Raw genomic sequence first — 25,337 nt, forward strand, 5'->3', positions numbered from 1 at the left:
ATGTAAATCTGATGATGTTGGTGTTATCCTGTGTCCAGCAGGTGGCGCTCCGTGCGACTCAGTATTGACACAAACAGGAGTCTGATTATGTGTGGTGAATTTAGACCTGACTGAACAGCACCATGCCAAGCAGCTAGAAATGATCCAACAGATGTTACAGTTTTACATCATCATGGTGTGGAGATGATCCTAAACCAGTATGAAGTCATTTGGATGAAAACTATGACGCCTGGGAATCCGCCAAACAGCCAGAAAACTAAATTCCAAACAAAATGGCTGACTTGGCCTCACCATGATTCGTACATGGACCAACCTTCCTCCAACAAAAGATGGCACAGCTATTTTTTGACGTACCTTTCTGCAACTACTGAAATATTGAAATTTCACACAGTCCAAATATCACGAGTTAGGGTGTTTGTTTGGCCAACGAAGCGGAAGTGGAAGAAAAATAATAACTATAGGATCCATCAGGACTCAGGCCCTGATTAAACCATCAGCATCAGTACAAATAGAAATGTCAATAAACACACTCAGTGTCACATTTTAACTTTAAACTTTCATTAAGACGAAACTGCTCTAACAAATCAAGGAGGAAGAAGGGACATTTTCCCATAGACTTCAAAACAACAAAATATTTCCTCTTACAATCAGTGGAGTTGCCCCCTGAAGGCTCTTTAACACTTAGACCCAGATCCAGACCGAACTCTGTGACACGTTGCAGCTGACATTTACCCATAATGCCCAGCTCCAGGCACCACTTGAACCTCCAAGACTCAGTCGTGCAACAAAAGCCTCGTCTTGTGGGCCAGAGTGACCTTTTTAAATATCACAGCATCGGCCTCGTGGACAGAAGGGAAAAACCCAACCTGGCAGCTTCTTCTTCGCCGTTCCTGCAGATCAGATGTGATTTCAGGTCATTTCATTTAATCATAGCTCAAATAAAAAAAAAAACCAAAACAAAACAGAAAAGCAGAGACACATTTTTGGCACATCACAGAAATGATCATTCATAACTAAACTAACAAATCATTCACCCAGTCTGCTGCTCTGACTTTAGTTTGTCTTTGGTCCTGATCACAACGCAAAACATGTCAGCCATATTTAATGACCAGTGGGCAAATCTAAATTTGTAACATTTTGTGAGCAAGTTGTGAAGTATGTTCATGCACGCACACACACACACACCTATTTTTAGCCTGGTTAGCATCCGTTTGTTTCCGGTGTTAACAGACACGTCTCCTATTGACTTCAGGTGTTGTCTGATCAGGAAACAGCCGTGACTTCACCTAAATGTCTTTCACAGCTCTGAACTGTGAGTGTGTGTGTGTCTCTCTGAGTAACACAACTGTTCACATGCATTTACCTCTGACACACAAAAAAACGTTATGTGATGCTGAGATTCACTGAAAAAAAAAACTAACTGAAAAATATAGTTTGTCCATTAAACCTGATACTCTATCTTCTATTTTCTAATCATGGCATCTGTTTATTTTTAGTTTCACTAAAGCAGGAGCAGCAGAGTGTCTGCTCCCTGTTCTAACAGAGATCCCTCCTGTCAGCTGCCTGTGCAGAATATTAAGCTTCAAAAGAACACATTTAAAATGTGCATTGTGCTGATGCATCAGTTTCCCCTCTGAGCACCGAGCTGATTGAAAACCTGCTGAGGTTTGATTAAAGTCCCCGTAAAACACGGCCCTTTAAATCCCTGGATGGAATAAACGTGTTCTGCCTTATCTTCCTTGAACAAACTGGGTGTTGTGACCTTTGACCTCCTGTCTACATGCTCTGGGTAACAGCCTCTTTTTTTCTCCTTAGATAAGTAAAATGCAAATGTGATGTTCCAGTTTCTTACCTGCTGTGTAGCCGCAAGCATCAAATGGTGAATTCAGGTCAGTCATGACGGCAGCAGATCATCTGATGTACCTGAAGTTCTCAGAAACAGGACAAGGAGCAGGAGATCCTGTTTCAGGATTCCAGTTTTTCTGACGCAGAGTGAAAACAGGTCAGATTCCAACAGCTGCTTTAAAATGAAGCACAGTTCAGTCAGATCAGTCCAGGTTTATACACAAAATCAACAAAAGGTGGGAATGTTTAAATGGTGTTGTTACAGTGCAGGTGTTGCCATCTGTTGCCTGATTGGTCCTCTTATTTCTGCAGAAAGAAGAAACAGGAGGACTTCATTAACGAGCTTCGTACTGAACTGGAGATGATTCAAACGTAGCTCTTTGTCACAGAGGAGCCGTCCAGGACACACCGTGTCACACTGAGCTTCCCGTCTGTCCTACTTAGAGCCGTCTCAGCTGAGACAGGCTGGTTCCCCAGAGAACCGTCTCATTCCACCAGGTTACAGCTCGACTCACTGCTCCTCCTCCTTTTTCCCTCGTTCAGTCGGAAGGCAGCAAAAGACAACCTTTAAAAAAAGCATCAAAATCCTTTTATAGAACTTCCTTCCTGCTGAACTCCCACAGAGTCACAGTCTGTTTAATTGAGGACCTGAGATGTTAAATATGGGTGTAAAGAAAATGGTGGTAACCGGCCTGTTAGGTGGAAATCAGGATGTTGAGGATCTATGTTTTATATTAAAGCTCAACATTTGAACTACTACCAGTCTTTTATTTTGAAGGGGTGATTTCCATTATAAGATATGTTTGTGGTTTTAGGAGCCAAAAACCATCTCAGTGTAGTTTTCCATCTCTGGAGGAACTTCTGGTGTCTGAGTGGGTTGGTGACAAAGTTTAAGTCAGGCGGGGCTAAAGGTCACAGGTCAGAGATGCTCAGGCTCATAAATGTATTCTACGGTTTATCCTGTGATGATAAGGATAAGGTCTGAGCTCACCCCTGGGCTGTTTAAATGAACCGACACATCAGGGCCGGATCTTCAGCTGACTGAGGAACAGTCATCAGTCTCAGTCTGGTGTGGTCACAGATCATCTCCTCCGCTGTGTTTACAGGGAAACGGCTTCATTTAGCTGTCAGCTCCTCAGAAATAACGACCGCTCGCTCCATCTCTCTCCTGCTTTCCCAGAATTCCCGGTCTGGGACGCCTCATTAACCCATTTCTGCTCAGAGAGAAGCTGCTGGAGGTGGACGGAGCTCGTTCAAGGGCGAAGCAGCAGCAGATATTCCCAGCTGTATCGGCAGGCGAGGGGAAGGGGAACGAGGCCAGGATCACATCCTGGTCTCCTTCCAGGAGGAATACGCTTCAGTTTGGATTTTACTTCATGGTGGTTTTTAGTCCCTAGTCAATTAATTTGACCTCTTTTTTTTCCTTTTGAAACAACTCGTTCTAAACGAGTCATCACTTCAGGCTCCTCAGCTGCTTCTACTCCATCAGGTGTGTGACACGTGAGCCATGAAGCAGTGATGATGATGATGATGCCCTTCTTCAGGCCTCAGGACTCTGCTGATGAAGCCGAGGAGACACTCTTCATCAGCTGCGTGTGAGCGCCCCTCTGGTCTGACGGCTTCATCCTTTTGTGTTGTCACACACACAGGGAAAAAGGAAAAAAGAGCCAAAGTATCATGAACCAGGCCCGACTTCAGACAGAACATGTTGATTCTATTTTTGACATCCTGCCTTCATGTTCCACACAACTCCTTCAGGTCGACTTGAGTTAACCAATCATTTCCTGCAGCTCAACAACCAATCACATACAAAAGCATCTGTTTATTCTTCTGTCTACACACTCTTTTGCAGACAATAAATAAACAAAAGAAGGCAGACTGTACTGAAGTCTATGGGAAAATTTCCCTGCTCCTCCTCAGTAAACGTTTTCTTGATGAGTTTCTGGTCTCAGTCTGAAATACAACATGATGTTCATTTTTTAAATGAAGCTCCATTTAGAGGCAAACAGACCACGAAGGAGGGGAGGGGTTGGGGGGGGCGGAGCTACGGACTGACTGTCCAGGCCAGACTAGATCTACCTTCTCCTGCAAAGGTGGTTTCTATTGGTTTGAAAAACCAAGATGGCTGACAGACAGATGACAACCTGGAGTTTTCACAGCAGCAGCTGACAGACTGACGTGTTAACTCTGGATTAAAGGTGAGGTTCATCAACCTGCAATGAGACAGTTAGCTGAAATACAACACTAACATCAACAGTTTAACCGTCGGGCTCTGTTGTTGGGTTTTGCCGTGTTATTTTCATTAATGATACAATGGTCCACCACAGAGCTGTGTTGGAAAGCAGCATGCGCTCTGCTCCTGTGTTTCCCCAGTTTGGAGTGAATTATCCTCCATTGTGAGCAGCAGCTCACAGCAGTGGAAACATCAGAGCATGAAGCAGCAACAACTAATAGTGATGACACTCAGAGAGCAGCGCTGGCATCACACTGTCACCAAAGAGGATGAATACAACTTAATGAGGCTGAGAAGGAAAATCAAGATAAGACAAAGAAGGACGGAGGGTGACGATGATGATGTGTTTAACGCAGCAGTCTGGCTATGATAACAGACATACTCAGTGCTGTCAGCTGTGTTAAAGTGGATGGATTCTGACATGGAGGAAACACACAGATTCTTTGCTTTTGGTGTCTATATGAGCCACTTCCCATCACTGTTTTAATTTGATGACATTCAGTGTGAGGAGACATTTGAAAGTGTCTTCCCTCCAGTTTTCTCTGAGTTAAAAGGAAAATCTTGGATGCGATTCTTAACAGCATCAAAGGTCTGAGCTTCTCTCCGATGGGGACTCAGCCTGCAGGAAGAAGCTTATGTCAATATTAAAATTATCATTAAAAAACATTTCACACATAATCCTCTATACAGCCACCAGGTCTATGTTGGCAAAAACCTTCAGTAGATTATAAATCTGTCATCTGAATTCAACAATCACCATGAAAATTAAGTATTATGTCACAGACTTACTGTAATGATTAGAGCTTATATTAAATTGGTCATTTTTATTGGAATTATAAAGTCATATTTAAAGCCTGACAGATTCAGAATAAGTAAAACTTTATGGACATTATTTTAAGACATGGTTCGATCCCCCAACCATTGGCCTTTGAGTGTTCTTATACTCACACACACCGAGCCAGGTCTGCGGTCCAATTCAGCCAACAGAAAGTGAACAGATGGTGGTACAGTGCTGCCATCCACAGGACACACCATGTCACTGATTAGCCAGAACACGACACTGAAAGAAGAGAATAAAGCTTATTACTGGTCACCATGGATACGTGTCAGTCAGCGGGTTGATGTTGAAGCAGAAAAATGGTCAAAAGTGAAGACGAGACGAAAGTGTGACGTCAAAATGAGTCAGAAATCAGCTCCGAGGCACGATCCTGGTCTGCCATACAACCATCAACCGGGATCCTCATGGTTTAAATTCCTTCACACCAAATTCAAATCCTGTAAAGTGGTTATGAAATGATTATTTTATGATTATTTTCAGATCTAGTATTTTTATTGAGAAGTTTATACACAACATCACATATTGCTATGAAAACATTACTTAGATGAAAAAAAAAAAAAATTATTTTCAGTCAGTCAAGCTGCTCAGAGGGGACCTGATCTTATAAAGAAAGAGTTCGGACAGTTTGAAGATTCCCTGATATGTTTAGACCATGATCCCTGTTTTCCCCCTCAACCAAGTTTTCCTGATTTGGTCCATTTTCCTTCAGCCTGTCTTGTTCTGACGTCTGACGACAGCTCTTGGTCTTCCTTCAAGCCTCTTCGTCCCACAGAAGCTCTCACACTCCCTCTGAGTCATGAAGCGGTTGTCGTTGCCACCACAGCCGCTGTACCAGAAGGGAGAACATCTGCCCCGGCCGCTGTCGAAGAACCACCTCAGGGCGAAGTTCCTGCAGCGGCCCGGTTCCTGCCTGAGGGAGCAGGACTCTGGGTGAAGGCAGGAGAGACAGAAGATTCATTCAGGACGCTGCTCATCGCTCCGGTTCTGACAGTTTCAGGACCGGCCTGCTTCACATCACCTCCACGTTCTTATGGATGTGGACAGTAGAAGGTGCTCGGCCTCACTTTAGTCACAGGGCGAATAAACCAACTATACCTACTGATTGATAATGATAACGGATAAAAGGGTTTTCTTTCCATCCTGACGAGGAATCATTTAAAGGAATCTGCTGTGTGTGTGTTTCCCTCTTTACCTTTTCCTTTACTTTTGGTGACTGAGCTGGTCAGCTGGGTCTTCACCAGGATGTTCGTACCTGAGAGAACAGTGTCAGGTTCAAACTCTGAACTAAGTCTGTGTGTGTGTACACATTGTGTAGACTGAAGTGTGTTACCGTTGAATTCTGCTCCTACGAATGAACTTGGGCTGAAACTTGTGGTCAGACTGTCGATGAGTCTGGTCTGACTCCGCCCTCCCTCCTCTGCCTGAATCCTCTGATCTGGATCATCTGCCGAGAAATAGTCTGGCTCCACTGACCCCTGACTGGACACAGCATTGAAGTCGATGGGAAAATGAATAGTATCATCATAGTCTCCTTGGCTGTTATTTTTTTGTCAGCTTTCTTGGCCTTGAATTCAGAACACTGGATTTAAGGTAAAACAACCCAAACATCATTATGTTGAATGTTTCCGTCCTAAACTGAGGAGAAAAAAGTTACCCATTGATGTAAAGCAGTGTGTCCTGTTGGCCAATCAGTCGGCTGCAGGTCTGTTTTAACGAAGGCGGAGGATACGTGTTGACTCCCTCTGAAACGACCACAGGAAGTGAAAGTGAACTGGCTGCTATCTGAAGGCAACATGGCACTAACTAAATGTGGACTGGTGTCTTACTGCTGAGGGCAGAGAGGAAGACTCTGAAGAAGCGCTGGGTGAAGCCCTGCTCATCGGCCTTCAGTCGGTCCACGTGGATCAGGTGCTGCTGTACTGGCAGACTGGCCAGCTCCTCCACCTGAGCCCGGCTGTAGCGGTCACCGACCGTCACCACAAAGAGCGCCACCCCCTCGCACTTGGCCTTCTGGGAGATGTACTGCAGCTTGGTCCGGTCTGAGTAAGCCGTCTCTGTGCCCACCAGGACCAGGAGGGCCTTCTTCCTGCGGGGCTGGGTGGCCTTCAGGAGCACCTCCCTCAGGGTGAACTCCAGCGTCTGTCCCAGTGCGGAGGAGCCGCCCTGTTGCTGCATGGTCTGGATCAGGTGTTCCCTCATCCTGTCTTGGTCCTGGTAGGTCTGCAGGGAAAACTCCACCTTGGGGGTCCCGGTGCCGCTCTGCTGGACTACGGCCACCCGGGCCCGGTTGCTGCCTCGGCGGGGCTGCGAGGTCACGGCCAGCTGCTCCACCACAGAGCTCAGCAGCTGCTGGGCACCAGCGTACTCGTCGGCCTGCATCTCCCTGGAGCTGTCCACCACCATGACCAGGTCCACGTCGACCTCCTGGGGCTGCAGCTGCTCCTGGATGAAGGCGCACTCCTCTGAACGCTTGCAGGGGTCTGAAAACAGCAGCCATCATCCAGAAACACCATCAGTATAAAATATTAATATATCTGAAGGAACCTGCTTGAGGTGAACTGAATCTGCTCACCGTAACAGATGGCGCAGTTCTTGACCTTCCTCAGGTCAGCAGCCACGTCCTTCCCCAGCACCGTGAAGACGTAGTTTCCAGAGTCATCAACCTGAAACGAAAACAACAACAACACAGTGTTGATGTGAATAATGCCTTCAGCCCACTGTAGTCACTTCAGATAGACCACAATGATAAACTGAGATCCATCCTGTGCTGAAAACTGGCCCAGATACTTCCACATCTGGCTTCTTGGCCCTACTCTGCTCTACATGCTTCCACATCTGGTCCTACTCTGGCTGTTATCTTCCAGGATTTGCTGGAAGATCGTCTGCGATGTTCAAACAGCGAACTGTAGGGGCTGCCTGCTGTCCGAAAATGTTGACTTGGTGTTTTCAGGCCGGTGAAGTGAACTCTGAAGGGATCTTCAGACTGGCTGTGCTCAGTGCATCCTGGGATGGTTATCTGGCAATGGCCAAAGAAGGCCTGTACCGGTTTAGCTGCCGCATTAATACAGATGAGGTCAGACAGGACAGACTGCTGAAACAAACCTACCTCCATCGCTCGACTGATGGCTGGAGCGTTTCTCAGAGAGAGGACCACTGGGAATATCTTAAAAGCCCGGTACCCCATCATGACGGGAACCACGTCATCCACATCCTGGGACTGACCGCCGGAGAAAAACACCGCCACCTTCCTTGTGGTCAGTCCTCCTCTGACACGTTTAAACGTGCTATGAGCCACAAAGTGCATGGCGGCCCCAAGATAGCGCAGGTTGTCCGAGCGCTCCAGGGCGATGTTCTTCACAGCCTCCGTCAGTTGCTTCTTGCTGTGATAGTCGTGGAAGCGGATCAGGTGCCTGCTGTGGGAGCTGTATCCCACCACAGCCACCCGGGCGCCTGTCGGACAGTTGCTCTCACTGACGGTGACGTCCTCCAGCAGGGACAGGAGAGCGTCCCGCTGTCTCTGGAAGACGGCTGGGGTCACGTCCTTGGACATGTCCAGACCGAACACCAGCTCGGTGGGGAAGGCCGGGCACTCTGACCTACCTGGAGAAGAAAGTAAAACTACAGCACAAAAGGAAATTTCTGGTCCGCATGCTTCCACGTCTGGGCGGAGTCTGGCTTTCTGCGACGTCGAAGTAGAATTTTATAATCCTGCTGTCTAAGGGTGAAGTTTGGACCACGAGGCCGGCCCGATGACTGTCACTTGAGGTCAACAGAACAGAAATCATATTTAAAACTCTGCTTTACTCACCACCATCACAGAGTGGAGACATACGTACCAGAGGAACAAGCTGTGTGGAGGAGGGAAATCATCTTTAGACTTTTAGGACATTGTGCTGATAAATTTCAGGTTTTTAGTCAAGACACTTAAAACAAACGTCTCCTGGGCTGAAGTGGCTGTATCTTGTGCGTTGTCAGGACTTACCACAGTTGTCTTTGATGAAGCTGGTCAGCTCACAGCCCTGAGACGACACCAGAGATGTTTGGTCAACAGTTTCTTAACTCTCAGTGTTGGCAGGTGAAGAGAATTTAAGGTGGACTTACGAGATGGCTGCTGTCTCCTGGGGGCCCTCTGGAGCCCTGGATGGAGGAAAAACAGTTCAGACGCGTGCTGACATCATATCACCAACCGGATATTCAGACGGCGGCGAGGTCCGACTCTTACCCTGTGTCCCGAATAACCCGGCTCTCCGGGCACGCCTGACTCTCCCGGCCTGCCGGAGTTCCCCTGGGTCGGTCAGAGCAGAAACAGAAGACGTGATGTAAAAGCTCAGGCAGTAGAAAAACAGATCTGCTGTCACTCACCCCTCGACCGCGGTTCCCTCTGCGTCCTGGATATCCTTTGGCTCCCTTCAGACCAGCTTCACCCTGAGAACCAGGAAACACAGCAACAGGAAGTGGTCGCTCACACCTGAAAAGTCTGGGCCTTGTTTTCAGGGTTAAGGATTATTTAGATTTCACAGACTCACCGGTACTCCAGGGTATCCAGGAAAACCAGGATCCCCCTGTTCAGAGAAGGCCAGAGTTTATAATGTCTCTGGGTTAAAGGTTTTTCTGACTGCATTGTTTTCACCAGTCTGTGAGGATGCTGGGAATAAATTCTGAGATATTTTAGGTCCTTCATGTTGGGTCTACCTTAGTGCCTTTGGGCCCTTCACCTCCAGGACCATCACTACCATCCTGACCCTGAAACAGACGGCAGTCAGTCAGTCTGAGGATGAATATAAAATTTATATGACAACATTTACACAATTTCTGTTTCCTACCGGTGCTCCTCTGGGACCTGGTGATCCTGGAGAGCCTTTTATACCCGGGTCTCCTGGTTGACCCTTAAAACAACAGTAACAGAAATCTTTGACCTTGGACCTACCTAACCACACGTGACACATTGATCCACCAACCAAACAAGATTTAAAAATGATAACATTTGAATTATTGTTACTTTCCTGAATCTGAATTGAAATGATTTATAATCTCTTAATTTGAACCCTTCACGGTTCAGTCTTCCCACAGTTTTGTAGTCACACTAATAAAGTGGTGAATTCTTTGGATCTTGCTGAAACCTCTGACTCCTCATCTAGTGTGTTGTGAGGGTGAAATCCCAGATAGCAAACTGAAGCAGTACGGTTTGCACATATACTTCCACTTAATGGTAGATTCTGGCTGTTATCCTCCAATATTGGTTGACAATTTATGATTTTCTGCTTATCCAGATACGGAACGAGCATCTGACCATTATAATGTAAATGAGCCAGACTTGGAGCACAAGACTTTCTTCTGGCCCGATAAAGGATAGATGTCTTTTGATATCTGGGATATCACAACAATTATTGGATGGGTTTCTTTTCATGATCTCAAGATGAACCATAATGACATCAGTCAAGATATTGACTTATTGGAAATAGAACAGCAATTTTAGCATCTTCAACAGAAATACCACCGACATGTGTGGACCTTGAACTCTGTTGACGGGAGAAACAGGAGATTACAGGTGTTGCACACCTTCTGTCCATTACGGCCACGGCGTCCTGCTGATCCCGGGCTTCCAGCTGCTCCATGTGGACCCTGCAGGAAAGCGTCAGTCACAGTCCGAGCTAAAATGTCCCATCATAGAAACACTGAGCCTGAAGATCAGCTTCACTGTTTAAAGCAGACAGTGCAACTTGTTTCTGATTGAGGAACAGATGAATACTCAGGACAGAGTTTAGGTTAGTGGGTGGACACGAGTGCATCCAATTCTAAATTTCATCAGCATCAAAGGTTTTCCTGGAGTTGAATTATCTCTTCACTTGTCTATTGTTTCATTTTTAAATTGACATAAGAGGTATTTATCATACAGTACAAAGAGATGCCAGTCCAAATTTTTCTGTACTTGTGTATCAGCAATAAAGCCTTTTGCATTCTAAACCTAGACGGGGTGGATGCATATAGAATGAATGAAGGAATGAATGAATAAATAAATAAAATAGTTCTAAAATCCAAGTCAGAGGTATTGTAACAATCATTAGGTGATGCACTGACCTGAGGTCCAGGAAGTCCAGAGATTCCTTTTGGACCTGGTTGACCATTGGCTCCTCTGCGTCCCTGCAGAGATTCAGGGTCAGGATTAGGGTTTAAGACAGAGCATCAAGACATCATCCACATCAAAGTCACACTGTGTCCGACTGTCCATCCCAACCCCTCCTGACTTGTCTCCTCGCTCATGTCATCTCACAATCATTCAAGACACACAGGTGACCCTTTTACTCCATAAAACAGGATCAGATGAGACAGATTGTGTACATGAATGAATGCAGAAGGTTGTTCAGATGTCTTCAGTGAAACTTATCGGGACTTGTGTCAGTTTCTTTTGTGGTCATTGTTTTCTGCATATGTCCTCAGAAAGCAGGTTACAAAACCTGGTCTCCAGGTGAAATCCAGCTGAATTTTCTCACATGCAGAATTCAACCCATTATGTAATGCTCCACATTTGATGGTGCAATTCTTGAGAAGAACCCATATGCAGCTTTGAAGGAAGTAGGGATGTAATAAGAGTAGAAATAAATGTTATTTCCATGGAAACATAATCCCACAGAGACATGTGGCTTCTCTTTGCAGTTTTGTGTCTGTTCATCTGCCAAACCACCACAACAAAACCTCTTCAGTGACACTTCTCTGACACATGTTCGCCAGGGGAGGACTATTTACAGCTGCTGCAGAGTCCATCTGGTAAAATGGGACAAAGATTGTGAGAGTGAATCTGCTCAACATGTTTAGAGTTTATTGGTCTGGGTATTAAATGGAATTTTCATGTTTTTTATAGCTATTTTGAAACCCCATGGCAAACATTTACAGATAGTCATCCAGATACTACACATGAACACGCAAACCAGACTAAATAAAAATGATTTGCTTGGTCACAGTGAGATGAGGCTGAACTCTGGACCAGGTCTGGAGAAGGGTCTGAGGTTGCGAACTGGCTAATATGGGCTAAGTTATTCTAGTAAGTGTCCCATAAGCCTCAGTTGTACTTTCCTAATCGACAAACATTATCCGCACCTGAATATGGCAGTGAAAACAATATGAACATTATGTTCGCCTTCTTCGCCTTCAGTCTGTCAGAGCTTTAGATGTTGACAACTCACAGAAAAACAACTAGCAAAAAAAAAAAAAACTTCTCATATCGTCCTCCATTGTAACTTTAAAAGTGCAGCACACATAATAAATCACCATGAACAACAGCACTGCTCTACCAAAATTGACTGTATATTGTTGTTTTTTTCCATTTAGTTTTTATTGATATAAATGGAGTAAAAAGCAACCAATGTTACAATAAGAGCTGGAGGATAGAGCGAGGTTAAGTTTTAAAAGTTGCTCACCTGAGGACCAGCAGCACCGGGGCTGCCTCGGACTCCTGGAGCTCCTGGTTCACCAGATGATCCCTGCAAAAATGAGGTGAAAGAGTACAATAAAACAATAGTCATAAAGTTTCACCAACAGCATCAAGTTACTCCTACCTTCACACCAGCAGCACCCCTTCTTCCATCTGGACCCTAAGCAGCCAAAAAAAAAAAAAAAAAAGAGTGGTTGTGATAATTTCTTGACAGGATTTTATAATACATCATCACACTGAGGATCAATGCGCCTCTCCTTCTAGTATGGCTTCTTCTGATGAGTTGACGTCAGATATTTTAATTCAGCAATAACTGAGTGACAAAACTGTCATAAGTTACATACTGTACAGTCTACTGAAACATAGTAAATCTCTTACTGGGTTTCCAGGGACCCCACCCTCTCCTGGCCGCGCATCTGGTCCAGGTGAACCCTGGGGGTTCAAGGACTTTTGATTAATAAAAGTATTTTGCCCAGTCATTTCAGGTTTCCTTATAAAACTGTGGGTATGCAAATGAAAAAGAAGGTCAAAACTTGAATCTCATTAAAATGTCCAATCCAATGAACTAAAAACAGAGGCACTATGGACTAAATTAAATCACTTGTATATGAAACTGTACATGAACCAATGTGTTCAAACAAAAAAAATTCTGGTGGTTTGGCTTTTGGCCTAAAACTGCTTTACACTCACTATTTGTTCTTTTAGCATTTTTTCATAGAACAGAGAAATGGCACATTTCCCTGGCTGTGTGAAAACTTTGTATACTTTATAATCCTTTACTGGATTGTGTGATGTCTCTTACCGGTAAACCTGGGTTCCCTGGGTCTCCTTTGGCTCCTGGGATGTTGTTGTCAATACCTGATTCTCCCTATCACACAGACACAGAGATTTCAGTTAAAAAATAAGAGTTTATTCATACATTAATATTTATATTTGGGTCTGTTCTCAGTCTAACCTCTTTGTGCTGTGGTTTATTAAAAACGTCCCCATCAGTTATTAACTGCTCTCTACAAGAAAACAGACCGACCTCACAATTTCCTTTGGTGGGAATTTAACATTTTAGGCAACGACTCAATGTATTGTCTACTTGTAGAAACCACGAGTGACTGATTCAATCTGAGTTAAGTAAAAAAAAAAAAAACAGACAAGACAATCAATCAATCGATCAGAAGGCAGTGCAGTTTTTTGGCACAACAAAGACAGCAGAAATGAAGTGAACTGAGGTTTAAGTATGTCTGTGCATGACTGACTCTGCCAAGCACAAGAACATCTGGTTTCCACTTTACCTCTTTCTGTCTGATATTCAGGACTGAAGTGTGTTTGTGCAACAATCATCATCAAATCATGTTGTGGCTGCTGAAGTTGCCCCACTGGGTGTGTCTGCGCTCGGTGTGTTTATCTGGTACTCACCGGATCTCCTCTCAGTCCTCGCTGTCCTTTCAGCCCGGCTCCCCCTCTGATACCTGGGATACCCTGAGGAGGACATCATGACAGTGTGAAGAGCTTAAAGTAAACAGACACTTAACTATGCAGCAAAATGAAAATCAACATAAAGTGTTTTTACAGGGTTTCCTGGGTGTCCTCTCTCTCCTCTCCCTCCGCCTGGTCCCGTCTCTCCCTGCAAACACAGCAGACAAAGCTCAGAGCCTGAAACACATTGATGCTCGTTCCCACAAGTCATTTAAAAGTCCATGTTTTGAATTAAAGTTCCATAATTTATTTTAATGATCTAAATCTAAAACTTCTGATTTGTTAATCTGAAGAGGATTTCTTTGTGGTTTTAACAACCAAAAGCCATCTCTGTGTAGTTGTACATCTCTTCTCTCATTCTTCTCTTTGGAGCTCTCGGACCAGCAGGTCAGTCAGCCAATCAGGAAGGGCAGTTTAGACTGCTGCTTTTAATGTGTGATGGAGACCTTTGACCCTTTCACTGGGTTAATGTAGAACCTGGACCTGATTTAGAATCAGAGCCCACATGGAGGTCTACCTGTAGACCAGATGGACTGTTAACATTTGCAGGTTTTCGTACCTGCTCTCCGTTGATTCCGTCCAGTCCGTTCTCTCCGCTCTCTCCCTGCAGCGTTGGAGGACAGTCCTCTTTTAGTGAAAGTCCAAACTAAATGATGCACTTTGACTTTACATGGAAACGGGCCTGAGTCACTCACCCTGTTGCCTGAGATTCCTCGGTAGCCCTGCAGACACAAGCACAATTTTAACACATGAACAATATCCAACGGGCAAATCATTCCAAGTTTTCTTCACTATGTCTGAGTCGTACTGTACCTTCAGTCCACCGACTCCAGGACAGCCCTGAGGGCCCGGAGATCCACTCTGTCCTGGAGGTCCTCGCTCGCCCTGCAGAAACCCAGCTTAACCAACGGTGACACAACAGACAACACAAGTCTGAAGACTGTGTTCTTCTCTGTGTCACACTGATTTCAGCAGCAGGCCAGCAAGCATCCATCATCATTATCAGAACAAGCCCCTCCTCCCAGTTTCACCCCGTTGTGATCTTAGATGTGTGGATTGACTTACACTGACTCCCTCCTCTCCTGGGAAGCCTGACTGACCCTTCTGTCCACGTGAGCCCTGTATATAAAACACACCAAGTCAGACGACTGGGCCTGGACGGCCAATGTTTCTGAATCTGATGAGGTCGACAGATAAGTGGGGGGAGTAAAACTTATCCCCCATGTGAGTGTGGACACAGAGAGAACGTCATGTACAAAGTGTATAGATGTTTGTATTTCAGTCACCTTTGACCCCGGAGTTCCTGGTGAACCGCGGACGCCTTCATGTCCGGAACATTTGCACGTGATGCCGCAGCACTCCCTGTCTGACACTGAATTCTGCAGACAGACAGAGGAAATGATAACCGCCTACATCTCCTGGGTGGACGCTGACAGTCTGTAAATCCATCAGCGTCATTCAGCTTCCACAGAGGTCTTAACAGACTCCAACCAGACTTACAATCTGCTTGAAGATGGTGCTGGCCACATTTGGCATGCCGATGCTCAGAGGAAGATGGTAGTTGAACCCGCGGCCAAACTCCACCATCTGCAGCTGGGCGGGGTCACGGGCTTTCTCCAGGGCTACAGTGAGCAGAGCGCTGACCCCTGCAGGCGGGAACACACAGATTGGAATAAATAAATGTCTACGTGATACGCTGGCATACGCTGTATACCTTCTTAAAAATCATTTTGTGACTGACTCTTTCTGTGTTATTCCCTTTTGGCCCTCTGGGGCTTCCGTCGCCTGTGGCCTGTGACCTGTTGCTAAGCAACGGCAACACACCTGTTCGGCTCAAAGCCGAAAGCCGCGAAATTATTCTCTCTGTCAGTTCGATCAGTCTGCCGAGCCAGGTGAGGCGGCTGACCGGAAGAAGGTGACCGAGAACAGCCAGGTGAGGCGGCTGACCGGAAGAAGGTGACCGAGAACAGTCAGGTGACCGAGAACAGCCAGGTGAGGCGGCTGACCGGAAGAAGGTGACCGAGAACAGTCAGGTGAGGCGGCTGACCGGAAGAAGGTGACCGAGAACAGTCAGGTGACCGAGAACAGCCAGGTGAGGCGGCTGACCGGAAGAAGGTGACCGAGAACAGCCAGGTGAGGCGGCTGACCGGAAGAAGGTGGCCGAGAACAGCCAGGTGAGGCGGCTGACCGGAAGAAGGTGACCGAGAACAGCCAGGTGAGGCGGCTGACCGGAAGAAGGTGACCGAGAACAGCCAGGTGAGGCGGCTGACCGGAAGAAGGTGACCGAGAACAGCCAGGTGAGGCGGCTGACCGGAAGAAGGTGACCGAGAACAGCCAGGTGAGGCGGCTGACCGGAAGAAGGTGACCGAGAACGAGCCCGGCGCTGCCGCTAAGTTAGCCGGTGAGTGAAGTTAGCATGGTTAGCTGTAGCAGGTGGTTGGTTAGAACCAGCTAACCGGACCAACGTTAGTGAGATCAATGGAAGAGGGAGGGAGATACTGTGTGTGTGTGTGTGTGTGTGTGTGTGTGTGTGTGTGTGTGTCACATGTTGATAACGCATACTCTATGCGTTAGTGAGTGTGATGTGTTCATGAGGATGGATGATGTACGAGTATAACAAAATACCAACAACATCACAGTTTCTGCACATACAGTCTATCCAACCAACAACATGGCAAAGAGAGTCCGAACCTTTGACTGGTACTCTACCAAGAGATTAGAGTTACTGGTCCAAACGTGGGAGGTACAGAGGCAGACAAACTAAAGGAAAACCCAAATAAATGAATGAATGAAGAAACATAAACGAATCGGTTGGTGTGGCCACAGGAACACTGACTAAAGGGACATCTGCATTTAGATCTACGGGAGAAAAGTCAGTCCACAAGAACAACCTCTGATGGGGGCGATGCTCGTGCATTAGAAGAATGTGATGTTAGGACAGAGACTCTGAGACTCCTTTAGACCTTTGGAGCTGAGCTGTGGGATCTGGACCACGACTTCAGCATCAGATCCTCCTGGAAGTTTGAGGTTGAGCCTGCATGGATCTGAATTTGTTGCTCATCGCACAGATGCTGGGCTGGATTGAGAGCTGGAGAATATGCAGCCAAGTTCCCAACATCATTCCTGAACCGGAGTTTCACTGAGGCAGGGAGCGTTATCCTGCTGAAAGACGCCGCTGTTTCCATGAGGACCTGCAGGAAGTCCCAGCAGGAAATTCTTCACCAGCTGGTCTGGTGTCCGTCTTCTCCAGATAAGAGGCACTGCAGACACTCAGACCCGACCAGCCACATGACGGGAAAAAAAATCTGCTCCATCAGATCAGACCACCTTCTTCCGTGGGTCCCTGACCATTTTCCTGAGTTCTGCTGCTTAACATATCACACCAACCCACTCGGGAGGGATGACGTCAAACATTTAGCAATGAGCAGTAAGTGAAGGTGAAGGAGAAGACAGAATCTAAACGTAGAATTGTGGAATGAATAGTTAATAATAAAGAAATCACTGAGGGGAGGAATTCAGTGATCCACAGTTCTACTTTTGAAACAACTCAGCATGCCACTTTTTACCAGACTGTCTCAGCAGCTCGGATTCTTGCTCCAGTTTCATCACATCTTCATCGAGTCCATCTGAGAAGATCACCAGCACCTAAATGGTAAATTAATTTCTAGTTATACTGTTGTCAATGAATTCTACTGGATGTATTTCAAAGTGCAAATGGACTGGATTATCAATCCTACCTTCACATTAGCACCTGACTTGGTTAGGAACATCTCCTTGAAGGCATTCAGCAGAGCGGTGTTGAAGTAGGTCGGTTCTGACAACAGATGGGTCATGACTTTCTTCACTGCATCTTCACTGTAGTCTTCAAAGTTTGTGTCATACAGAGACTGTCCGTTGCGATTGAACACATGGTAGGACATTCTGGTTTCCACATCTTTGGGGTGAACGCAGCACAGGCCTTGTACTGAGGAAAGGTAACGGGCGATCTCTGGCAGGAAGGTCTGTAGCTTGGTGTGGCCGCTGATCGGCATCTCACCAGGAGCCCTGGGCCTCCGAGAAATATCAAATCCCATGGCGACATCAATAGTGCAGCCTGCAGCAAATGGAAACATGGTTTTACCTGTGACGGTTTGAGACACCGAAAAACATGGTGGGAAAGACAGACAGTCACACTATTCAACTCACCAGACTCATTTCGACATATGTCGTTAACCACCTTCTCTTTGATAGTTTCCAAGCCCTCGAAGTTAAGCACATTGAAAACCTTCTCTTTGGTGCCAGTGATCTGCTTGAGCTGTGGCATCGACGCATTTCCCACACCAATGGCAGACACCACAATCCCCAGAGACCTGAGTTCACGCGCTTCTTTCTCCACTTTATCATGAGAAACGCCATCTGTGATCAAGACCAGATTCTGGGGGACCCGGTCATTTCTGCGGCTGCCATGTGACACCTCAAAGTACTTCTTGATGTAACCCAAGGCCTTTCCAATGTAGGTGTTTCCACCAGTTTGTTTGATGCTCTGAAGGTGTCTAATCACATCCTCCTTACTGGAGTACTTGTCAAGATAAAACTCGTGCTTAGGGTCATCACTGAACTGAGCCACTCCAACACGTATAGAGTATTCCCTGACGTCAAGGCTCTTCACGAGTTGTGCTGTGAAGTTTATCATCAAGGTGTAGCTTTCTACGCTGATGCTACCTGATTGATCAAGTAGAAAGATAACGTCGGCCTTCTCTTTCTCACAAGCTGCCAAAGAAAAACAAAAGACAGGTATAAGTCCACACTGACAACAAACAACTTTGCTGTAAGTCAGGGTACTTGCACTGTCGATGAAGATTGATGGGGGCAAAATTTTCAGCAGAGTTAATTAACATTCCCCAAAAAAAAAAGATAGGACTCAAGTTCTATGTAGCACTTTGCAATCAATAAACTACTACATTTTAGCTGCATCCGAACATGCTGACAAATGTAATGTTTGTATTTTGTCCCGCCACTACGCTACTGAAAGTGGCTGAACTACAAGTGTCCTTCCTGGTTTAGTACACATCTTACCTGGTTTAGTAGAATTGCAGAGAACAGAAGAAATATTCTTGTGTAGGGTTTCTAGGGCCACAAAATCATCTACATAGAAGACTTTGGATGTGTCGCCACCAGCCATGGTTTTCAGCTCTTCCATTTTTGCCCCTTTCACTCCAATACTGAAGACAGTAACCCCGTCTTCTCTCAGCTTGTCAGATGCTGGCTTCAGATCATTAGGGTCGGTGGCTTCCCCGTCTGTGATCACCATGAGGATCTGTGGCACCTTGAGAGCTTTTCGGCCACCATGTACAGCCCCAAAGTACTGTGATGAGAATTTCAAGGCTGCGCTTGTGTAAGTATCTCCTGCTGGTGCAGTTATATTTGAAATTGCTGTAAGAACATCGCGTTTGGACTCAAAATCTTTTAAAACAAAATAAGACGCTGGTGTCGTTGCATAAAGAATGACTCCAAAACGGGTCTGGTCCTTTCCAACTGTGGCTTTTTCTACAAATGACTTCATAAAAATCTGCATGCTGCCAAAGTCTGTCTGACTTATGCTCGTGGAGCCATCCACAAGGAAAATAATGTCAGCTCTTTCTGTCTTCTTGCAATCTATTAGAAGAAGAAAAGGACAGTCGTTACAATGGAACTCAAAAAGCAAGATAAAATATTTTAGGACATAATTTGTTCATAAATGTTAAAACACAAGATAATAAACAGTAAAAATCTGTATTAAGTTTTTGGATTTCATGAACATAGTTAGAGAAAAAAACACATGATGTCTGGCGCCTTCCTAAGTCAGTACTTAGTAGCTGCATAATCAGAATCTGGAGTCTTGTCTTTCAATATGTATATGATATTGACACTATGAACTGTGACCTTCTCTAAATTACTTTCCAGAATAGCCTTGTCAAGCTCTTACCTTGTTCACAGAGCTTTACGACCAACTGGTTCTCCAGTTGCTTCAGTTCATCAAAGTCCTTCTCATAAAAGACCCTTTCCTGTGAACCGCTGAGGTCCTTCAGTTGGCTGGTCTCAGCCCTGTCCACTCCAATGGCATATATCACCACATTCTTTGCTCTAAGCTCTGCAGCAGGCACTTTGACGTCATCTTGGGCTTTTCCGTCCGTTATAATTAGCAGCCTCTGCCCTATGCCAGGGCGTCCTCCTCGGGATTGAGAAAAATACTGTGACACCTCTTTGATGGCTTTTCCTGTGTAAGTGTTTTGGTCCATTTGCTGCATTGCATCGATGGCCTTCAAAATTTCATCTTGGCTGTAGTAGGTGTCAAGGGAAAACTCCATTTTTGGTTCAGAGCTGAACTGCATGACAGCGATGTGCATATCGTTCTTCCCAATGGCAGACTTACTGACAAGAGATTTTATGAAATCTTTCATTGTCTTGTAGCTTTTCTCAGAGATGCTCCTAGAGCTGTCAACTAAGAAAATGATGTCGAGTGGCACGTATTTGCAAGCTGTGGACACAGAACACAAAAATGTTAGTGTGATGCTCTCTTTCCCCTTTTTTAGCTCATGGCCCGGTAGTTTGTGTGTCAAAGGATTAAGGCAACAGAAAAATCAACTCAGGGTGTGTCTTTTTACTTGTTTAAAAAATGAAAGTAAGATCATCATCTTTCCAAAAGAGCCATGTGAATCTGTTTGCACATTGAAGGGCAGAATCCACGAATAACTGAATGGTCTAGCTCACCTCGGCTAAGCTGGCTACGTTACCTTCACCTCAGGCAGCAGAGAATATGTGGAACTGGAACTTCCAGCTGCTGTTTCAAAAGTGATCAAGCATTCAAAATGTCTGTGACTAAAAATATGACCCTGCTCAGTAATTCATCAATTCAGTTCATTCATCACCAGTTTCACCCCATTTGTGTTACTGGTTACTGGTACCAACTAACCAGTCTGGTGTCTTCTTCCAGATCCATGATGTTCACCAATGTCCACGGAAAACATCATTTTTCGAACTCTCTAGCTGTGATCTCTGCTGTTTAAGCCACTTGATTGGTCCTTCTCTGGTGTTTGGGGCTCATGGCAGATGGTGTTTCATGCCTACATTTTACCAGTGCTGCTTTAAACTGAACTCCACAGAAGATAGATGTATATTTCAAAGTCGAGGTAGTCCAGTTTTCCTTACCGTCAGAAGAGCAGATGTCACTGGTGATGTCAATACTGAGGGAAGGCAGGGCATCAAAATTGTGGACAAAGTGAGACCTGCTAGGGTCACCAGCGATTTCCTCCAGCTCCTTCTTGTTTGAATCTTTCACTCCGATGGCATGGATGATGACATCTTTAGCCCTTATTTTGTCTGCAGGATCTTTGACTTCATCCTGAGATTTTCCATCTGTGATGACGATCAGGTATTTTGGGACTTTGTACCCACGAGAGGCCTCGGCTTTATCAAAGTGACCAATCATGTCATTCAGTGCACCTCCCGTCTTTGTTCCACCTCCCTTATGACTAATACCATTCACAGCTTTCTCCAGGGCCCTTACGTCCGAATATGTTGTCGGCTCAAATTCCAGAGTTGGAGAATCGGAGTATTTCACAAGCCCAATGCGGACATGATTTTTCCCAATACGGAAGGTTTTCAGAAGCTGAATGATGAACTTTTTCATGTCATTGAAGTCTTCATGTCCAATACTTCCCGAATCGTCCATCAGAAAGAAGATGTCTGCGTCATCCTTTTGTCCACATGCTGGAGAAGAATGGCAGCCACAGAGGTTAGTTATTTCCATGAACTCAGAGACGGGGAAGGTAAGAAATGAACAGACACTTTGAAATAGAGGCAGGAATCACAATGTTACATCTCAAAGACAAAAACAAGCAAATGATAGGAAGGACGGACAGGCCGCCAAGAAGTGACTATCACTTGGATACTGACAGGGACTTCTGACTTTCATTATTCATTTGCTAAATACATATAAAAGCTTTAAATTTGAACTTGTGTAACCAAACAACTATAAAAAAATAAAATTGTTCAAACCTTTTTTGATGACGGTCTCCTCTTTGACCACTTCATGAATGATGTTCGTGCAGAGAATCTTCTGCAGCTCACGCTTCAGAGGCATCAGCTTGGTGAAACTCTCCACGTTAAAAATATGACCATGGGAGGGGTGGGAGGCCATCTCCTCCAGTTCAGATATTTTGGCCCCTCTGATTCCTATGCAGTAAATGGTGACACCATCCCGTCGAAGATTAAGCGCCGCTTCGCTCACACGATCCTGAGATTCACCGTCTGTGATCACCACTGCCACCTGCTGGACGCCTTTCCTTTTCCCCCTCGTTTCAATAAAGATTTGTTCCCGTGTGAAGTTTAGGGCGGCTCCAGTTTGTGTCCCGCCACCACTGTAAGGCAGGATGCTGATGTACTGCAGGATTTCAGCTTTGCCTCTGGGTGTGTCGAGGTAGATGTGGGCTGTAGTAGAATCTTGATATGTAACAAGGCCAACTCGGACTCTGTTCAAACCAACATCTAGGCTGCCAACCATCGAGTGCAGGAAATCCCGGACTAGCTGGAAGTTTGTCTTTTCAATACTTCCAGACTCATCCACAATGAACACAACGTCTGCCACATTGGCTCCTTTGCAATCTGTAAAAAGAGTGTTGTCAGATAGCTGAGCTATGAGCCACTTTCCTGCTCAAATATACCCAATGAAACATTCTGCTTTGTGACCTGTTTTCCTGCCAACAGACCTGTATACTTTTATACTTTCGGTGCACTGAATATATTTAAGAGTAGATTTAGCGTGCGCTCAACAGTGTTTGTTGCTTGATGTCAAATTATCTTAATCAGAAAGACTATTACAGTTAAAAAGTATTTATTTGTTTAAATTAAAAGAAACTAAGCAGTGACGGGAATTGGAAAAGCAAAAGTATACTCAAGAATTTTGTCTGTATTTCAGAACATCCTGAGAAACTTACCAATGTAGACTTGAAATAACTTGGTATTTGTGAAAACATTTCCAGTGATAAGAGAGCTGCACACATCCTTATCATGGAAAACACATGAGGCAATGCATATGATGCAGCCTTCAAGTTAAATGTGATCAGCATTCAACTTGATCTTTATGTGTAACATAATTCCTGCCGTATGCCATTTCCTCCCATATTTCCTACACCTGCGGTTGATAAACAAGTGTGGCCTAGATATGTAAAAAACTGTTTTTCTATAGTCCGGAAATTACGGTCATGAAAAAAACTTTTTTGTCAAACTTTTCTTATATTTTGCATTAAAGCAAGATGTCTAAAATATTGTAACTCAAGTCAAACTTGTGTCTGCTCTGTACTGAGATCTGTTGCTGTTTGCCAGCTGCAGGTGAAATTTTTGTTGTAATTATGGGCGATCAGTGTTTTACACAGCTTCCTTTGGCAAGATATAGATCACTAATTTCATTTTGTCAATTTTCTGTGATTGTGTGTGTAGTAGGAATGCACTACACAAAAAAGAAAACGTTCCCATGTAATTAAAAACACAACAGTTTGGCTGACTTTGCGGTTGCTGATGCAGAAAATGATATAATCATAATGGCATTAGTAAAATTGTTCTTACCTTCAATAATGGTCACCACTTCAGGCTCGAGAGCTCTGGATAATTTAGCAGCCACATGATGCTCAAATACAGGTATTAAATTAACCTCAAGGAGTTTTATTAGTTCCATTGGTGCACCTGGATTTATTACCACAATCTGTAGCCCTTCTTTGTAAAGCATGTTAGTGCTCCTACCCAGAGACCCATTTGGGTCTTCATAAGGAACGATGACCAACAACTGTCTGAAGCCCAGCTGTTCACGGCCTCCAACCCCAGCGGCAAAAAACCTATTCTTGGCATCCTCCGTGATTAGGTTCACTTGATATTTTTGGTCAGGCCGTAAGCGGAAACTTCCTATTCTTTCTATGATTTCCGCCTTGTTTTTAAGATCATTTAGAAAAAACTCAACTTTGAAATCCTGAGCATACTGAGCCAAACCAATGCGGTGAGTGGACTCTCCAATCGTAATGTTCTTGAGGAATTTAATGAGCTCTGATTTCAACACTGATAACGGTCCTTGGGGTATGGTGCTGTCCACCAAGAAGAAAATATCTGCATACTTCTGTTCCAAAGCTGAAATAAGACAAAACAAAAAGCAGTTTATAGCAGTACAGTACAGTCTGATGTTGGAACACACAAAGTTCCTGTCTGCGACTTGTTCTTTGTCAGTTAAAATGGGCCAAAGAGTCTGTGGTGAACACAACAAAAATGTAGTTGCACCTTTACAAATCAAAAATAAATATATTACTACAGATTACAACAGTAATAAACTAACTGAAGGGTGATGAAGGTCCATTATGATCTCAAAAACGGTGTAATCTGCTGACGCCATCTGCTTTTCCATTTCATATGACTAGATGTTTCTCTTTATTTTATAGCAAACTGAATAAATTGACAGATGATCAATGAATCCTCACCCTCCACAGAGCTGCAGACGGTTGTCAGCAGCCGTGTCCTGATCTGGTCCAGAGCCGGGTAGTTGTCAATGGTGAACACAAAGTGCTCAGGGGGAACGTTGGCGATGGTTTCGAGCTCCCTTTTGTTTGCCGCTCCGACCCCGATGGCATATACATAGACTCCTTGAGCCCTCAGACTCTCAGCGGGTCCACTCACGTCATCTGCTGATGCCCCATCAGTCACGACCACAGCAATCTGTGGCACCTGTTGGCTGGCTCGGCTCCCCGCCGCTGGGGCAAAATACTGATTCATGGCGAAGCTGAGGGCCTTGCCTGTCTCTGTTCCCCCTCCTCGGTAGGGGATTTTGTCCACAGCAGCCAGCAGTGACTTCTTGTCCACATGATCCTTCAGCAGGAACTCTTGGTGAGGATCATTACTGTACTGTGCCACGCCTATCTGAACTTTTTTGGGGCCAATGTCTAAAGATTTGATGACATTCCGCAGAAAATTTCTGACTTCCTGAAAGTTCTGACTTTTGATGCTGTCAGAGCCAACAATGATGAAGACGATGTCGGCCACAGTGGCATTTTCACATTCTGGACGAAGGAGGAATAAAGTCAGTGACCTATGTATCAAATGAACTAAATTACTATACAGTTTTTGATCAGGAGGGATTCCGTCTGTGTTTTTAGTTAGTCCTTTTTTTCTGAGCTTCTCTCCCCGATTACAGAGAACAGAGACTTTACTGAGTAACAGAGAGAATTAGCTGAGGTTGAGCTGACTCAGTATGAATATGTGGACACATTTTTAAAAATAAAAAACAAAAAAAGATGAAAAATGGAAGACTGCGAAGAATGCATTTCTGAAGAGCTAAAAGGGACTGGTGTTCAGAGCACTTCACTGATCCCAGTCCATTCATGTTTACTGGACTTGAACTCACCTTTGAGCTGAGCATTGACACCGCAGTAACACGCTGCTATGATGAGGCTGAAGAGAAGACCTTTGCTTCCCTTCATTGTTGGACCACCAATGAGTTGCTCTCCTCCTTTAAAAACACATAACAT

The 25,337-nt window shown here is 45.0% G+C and overlaps 1 protein-coding gene across 1 annotated transcript; it reads right to left on the reverse strand.

Annotated features, from left to right (window-relative positions):
• Positions 1–5,610: 5,610 nt before the first annotated feature.
• Positions 5,611–25,337, reverse strand: LOC115044702 (collagen alpha-6(VI) chain-like). The gene is made up of 39 exons (XM_029503868.1): positions 25,214–25,337; positions 24,294–24,869; positions 23,398–23,949; positions 21,832–22,437; positions 20,983–21,543; positions 19,760–20,311; positions 18,871–19,449; positions 18,001–18,564; positions 17,553–17,908; positions 17,382–17,460; positions 15,316–15,461; positions 15,102–15,194; positions 14,881–14,934; positions 14,629–14,700; positions 14,511–14,537; positions 14,375–14,419; positions 13,910–13,963; positions 13,756–13,818; positions 13,148–13,213; positions 12,724–12,777; positions 12,470–12,505; positions 12,332–12,394; positions 10,995–11,057; positions 10,476–10,538; positions 9,740–9,802; positions 9,609–9,659; positions 9,443–9,478; positions 9,279–9,341; positions 9,139–9,201; positions 9,018–9,053; positions 8,899–8,935; positions 8,753–8,764; positions 8,023–8,516; positions 7,489–7,579; positions 6,743–7,396; positions 6,571–6,658; positions 6,247–6,395; positions 6,109–6,168; positions 5,611–5,842 (listed from the first exon to the last, which is right to left on the reverse strand). The coding sequence occupies exons 1-39, from the start codon at positions 25,335–25,337 to the stop codon at positions 5,622–5,624; spliced, it is 7,566 nt and encodes a 2,521-aa protein (XP_029359728.1). The 3' UTR covers positions 5,611–5,621.

The sequence above is a fragment of the Echeneis naucrates genome, chromosome 6 (genome assembly GCF_900963305.1).
Source record: "Echeneis naucrates chromosome 6, fEcheNa1.1, whole genome shotgun sequence".
Taxonomy (NCBI): domain Eukaryota; kingdom Metazoa; phylum Chordata; class Actinopteri; order Carangiformes; family Echeneidae; genus Echeneis; species Echeneis naucrates.

Coding starts and splice junctions, on each gene's coding strand:
- LOC115044702 (XM_029503868.1), bottom strand. CDS start 25,337: ATGTTATGTGTTTTTAAAGGAGGAGAGCAACTCATTGGTGGTCCAACA. Junction 14,701..14,880: donor CAGGAGAGGAGGGAGTCAGT/GTAAGTCAATCC, acceptor GGGTTTCTGCAG/GGCGAGCGAGGACCTCCAGG. Junction 7,397..7,488: donor GAACTGCGCCATCTGTTACG/GTGAGCAGATTC, acceptor TGCTGTTTTCAG/ACCCCTGCAAGCGTTCAGAG.